Raw genomic sequence first — 3415 nt, 5'->3', positions numbered from 1 at the left:
TTGGTTTTTACAGGCTGTTCGATCGTCTTCACCTACCACGTCGTAGCAAGTAAACACTACTAAACTAACATGTTACAACTAACTAGGGTCATCTGATTGCCAAATCGCTGAACTTTGTCCAACTTTACAAGACTAACGTGACCTAGTGAAAACAAAGAACTCTTAAACCAAAATTTGGTAGGCAACCAAGCTTCGGCAGGTACCGAGGTACGAAACCAAAATACACATGAGACGTACCGTTGATGTGAAAGGAAAAAAAGAGATTTCACATGCATCAAAAAAAGAAGAAAACATTCTCCGTGGAAAGATGAAAGGATGAAACGTGAGACAAGTATTGTTATTATGCAAAAAGAACATATCGATCGTGTAGTAACTTTGGCTTCTATAGGAACACAACTTGAAGAACCAACCAGCTATAGCGGGTCCAGGGTACAACCGTACAAGCATATTTCCTCAAGCCGAGCACAAGCGCCCGAGGATTTTTTACATCTACAGACGTCCTCCAATATGAAAACACGAAACATGGAATACTAGCAGCGCCGTCCAACTTTTAAGAATCCTGCAAAAAACAAACTGTAATGAAGAATGGTCAACCAGTTCCTCTTCCTTCCCCGGATCCAATCCAATGGAGCACCTCAGACGAATTAAGCGACCGCGGGCATGTCCTTAAGCCAGGCGTCGAGCGGCTTGCCGATGGAGTAGACGATGAAGCCGATCTCCCTCAGCTTCTCCGGGTCGACGATGTTGCGGCCGTCGAAGACGAAGGCGGGCTTCTGCATGTTGTCGAAGATCTTCTGGTAGTCCAGGGTCTTGAACTCGTCCCACTCGGTCAGGATGCACACCCCGTGGGCGCCCTTGGTGGCCTCGTACGCGTCCCACACGCAGCTCACCTGCTTAATGGCCGTGGGGCTCGTCGGTTGCAGGTGCATCGGGTGGTCCCAGTCGAACTTGTTCATGGCCAGGTCCCGCTGGATCTGGTCCTCCGTCACCTGGGGGTCGTAGATGCTGATCTGGGCCTTGTCGCCCAGCAGGCCCTTGCAGACGTCAATGGCCGGGGTCTCCCTGGTGTCACCGGTGTCTTTCTTGAAGGCGAAGCCGAGGACGGCGATCTTCTTGCCGGCGACGGTGTTGAACATGGAGGCCACGACGCGGTTCACGAACCGGCTCTTCTGGTAGTCGTTGATCCTGATCACCTGCTTCCAGTAGTTGGCCACCTCGGGCAGGCCGTTGCACTCGCAGATGTACACCAGGTTCAGGATGTCCTTCTGGAAGCATGAGCCACCGAACCCAACACTGGCGTTCAGGAACTTGGGGCCAATTCTCGTGTCCTTGCCCACGGCGTAAGCCACCTCAGAGACATTGGCTCCGGTTGCCTCGCAGAGAGCGGAGATGGCATTGACAGAGGAGATCCTCTGTGCCAAGAACGCATTGGCGGCGAGCTTGGAGAGCTCAGCGGACCACAGGTTGGTGGTGAGGATCCTGTCCTCGGGAACCCAGTGAGCATACACATCCTTGAGAACCTGGACGGCTTTCCTGCCCTCGGGGGTCTCCCGGCCACCGATGAGCACTCTGTCAGGCTTGAACAGGTCCTCAATAGCAGTGCCCTCTGCAAGGAACTCCGGGTTGGAAAGGATCTGGTAGTTGATGCCCTTGCTGTTGTGGGTCAAGATCTTCTCAATAGCCTCAGCGGTCTTGACAGGGACGGTGGACTTCTCGACAACGATCTTGTCAGACTTGGAGACATCGGCGATCATACGAGCAGCGCTCTCCCAGTAGGTGAGGTCGGCAGCCTTGCCAGCTCCAAGCCCACGGGTCTTGGTGGGGGTGTTCACCGAGACGAAGATGATGTCAGCCTCAGCGACGTGCTTCTCAACATCAGTGCTGAAGAAGAGGTTCCTGCCCCTGCACTGCTTCACAACATCATCGAGGCCGGGCTCGTAGATCGGGAGGGTGTCGCTGTTCCATGCCTCAATGCGGGGCTTGGAGATGTCAACAACGACAACCTCAATGTCTGGGCACTTTAGGGCAATGACAGCCATGGTTGGGCCACCGACATAGCCAGCACCGATGCAGCAGATCTTCACCATCTTGTCGGATAGATCTGTGACCTGTAATCGAAAGAGTTGCTACCTTAGTGGATCGTAAAGTATAACACATACCCTGATGAGCATCTGACAGATGGGACATGTCAACCAAGTTTCCCAAGTTAACAGAAGCAATCAGGATTCAGAAGCAAAGGCACCAGATCCTGAACACTACTAATGCACGACTGAAATAACAGAGCATAGCCAAACATGCTCTTCCAAAGCAACTGTACACCAGGTCAAACCACATCTAATATAAGGTCTGTTTTGGGTGGAAGTTTCAGGACACATTCAGATCTTATATTTGTCAAAGCAGGCACAGCACATCTTAGGCTTTCTGCTGATCAAGATTGGGTTGGCCCCATATCACTTTTCTCCACCGAATACATCTGAAATAGATGTTTTCTAAAACATTTCCTTAGACGAACCAGACAACTTAAGTAACCACCTATTAATATATTACACTACCGGGCACCAGTGATCCATTCCCCGTTACGTACAGTTCAGTTTCTTAACACAAAGACCACCTAAACAGAATGAATGAAAGGGCCGGATACAGACGCACAACCGCCAAATTTTTAAAATGAAACTAGTCGTATATGAGCAGGCGTTTAACAGTGATCAGCAAGAAAGACCTGAAACCCAGGTCCAGCAGGGGGGCAAAGGAAGCAAAATCTAGGGGCGCAAATCCTGCTCATCCAATACAACGCATAACCGTAACTCCTATCAGATCCACACTACAAAACTGCCAGATCTGGAGGCACCGTCTCCCTCAAAGAACGAACTCGAGGAGACGACTGCTTGCAGAACTTAGTCGCGGGGGTAAAAAAAACTAGCCACGGAATGAAATCACGATCCTCAAGTAACTAGCATGATCAGGCGCGGAATCAGGAAAGGAAAAGTCGAAGTAACCGCGTGGGATCAGGGAGCGAGCCTCACCAGATCTCGAGGGACTGCAGCGAGATCTCGCTCGAGGAGGGCGGTCAACCGCACCACCGACGGAGAGAAGAGGAGCGGCGATCTCTCTCTGCCTTCCTTGGCGCGGTGCGTGGGAGAGGAAGAGGAGAGACGCTCGCTGCCTACGAGTTGTGTTGTGTCTTGTGTGTGTGTGTGCAGAGGAGAGGCGAGGCCACGAGTGCTTAAATACGCCGCCCCGCAAACCCACCGAACCAGATCTACCCTTCCCCTTCAAAAACAAAAAAACGTGCCGTGTCCAGTCTGTCCCGTAGAGACGGAGAGAGAGTAGTAACCGCGTCAAGAATGGTCAGAAACCAGAGAGGCAGAGAGAGTGGTGAGGTAGCGGTGGACGACGAAGACGAGTGCTCATGCAT

At 51.7% G+C, this 3415-nt stretch overlaps 1 protein-coding gene across 2 annotated transcripts; it reads right to left on the bottom strand.

Moving 5' to 3' along the window:
- Window positions 1-308: 308 nt before the first annotated feature.
- Window positions 309-3415, bottom strand: LOC100282847 (UDP-glucose 6-dehydrogenase). Of its 2 annotated transcripts, XM_008645467.3 has the most exons (3): window positions 3024-3415; window positions 635-2108; window positions 309-559 (listed from the first exon to the last, which is right to left on the bottom strand). In XM_008645467.3, exon 2 carries the CDS (start codon window positions 2085-2087, stop codon window positions 645-647), a length of 1443 nt encoding a protein of 480 aa, XP_008643689.1. In that variant the 5' UTR covers window positions 2088-2108; window positions 3024-3415; the 3' UTR covers window positions 309-559; window positions 635-644. The 2 variants fall into 2 exon arrangements, with proteins under 2 accessions (XP_008643689.1, NP_001149225.2); NM_001155753.3 differs by having other exon boundaries at window positions 314-2108; window positions 3024-3194.

This window comes from Zea mays, chromosome 5 (assembly GCF_902167145.1).
Source record: "Zea mays cultivar B73 chromosome 5, Zm-B73-REFERENCE-NAM-5.0, whole genome shotgun sequence".
NCBI classification, from domain to species: Eukaryota; Viridiplantae; Streptophyta; class Magnoliopsida; order Poales; family Poaceae; genus Zea; species Zea mays.
This window is presented reverse-complemented; position numbering and strand designations above follow the sequence as displayed.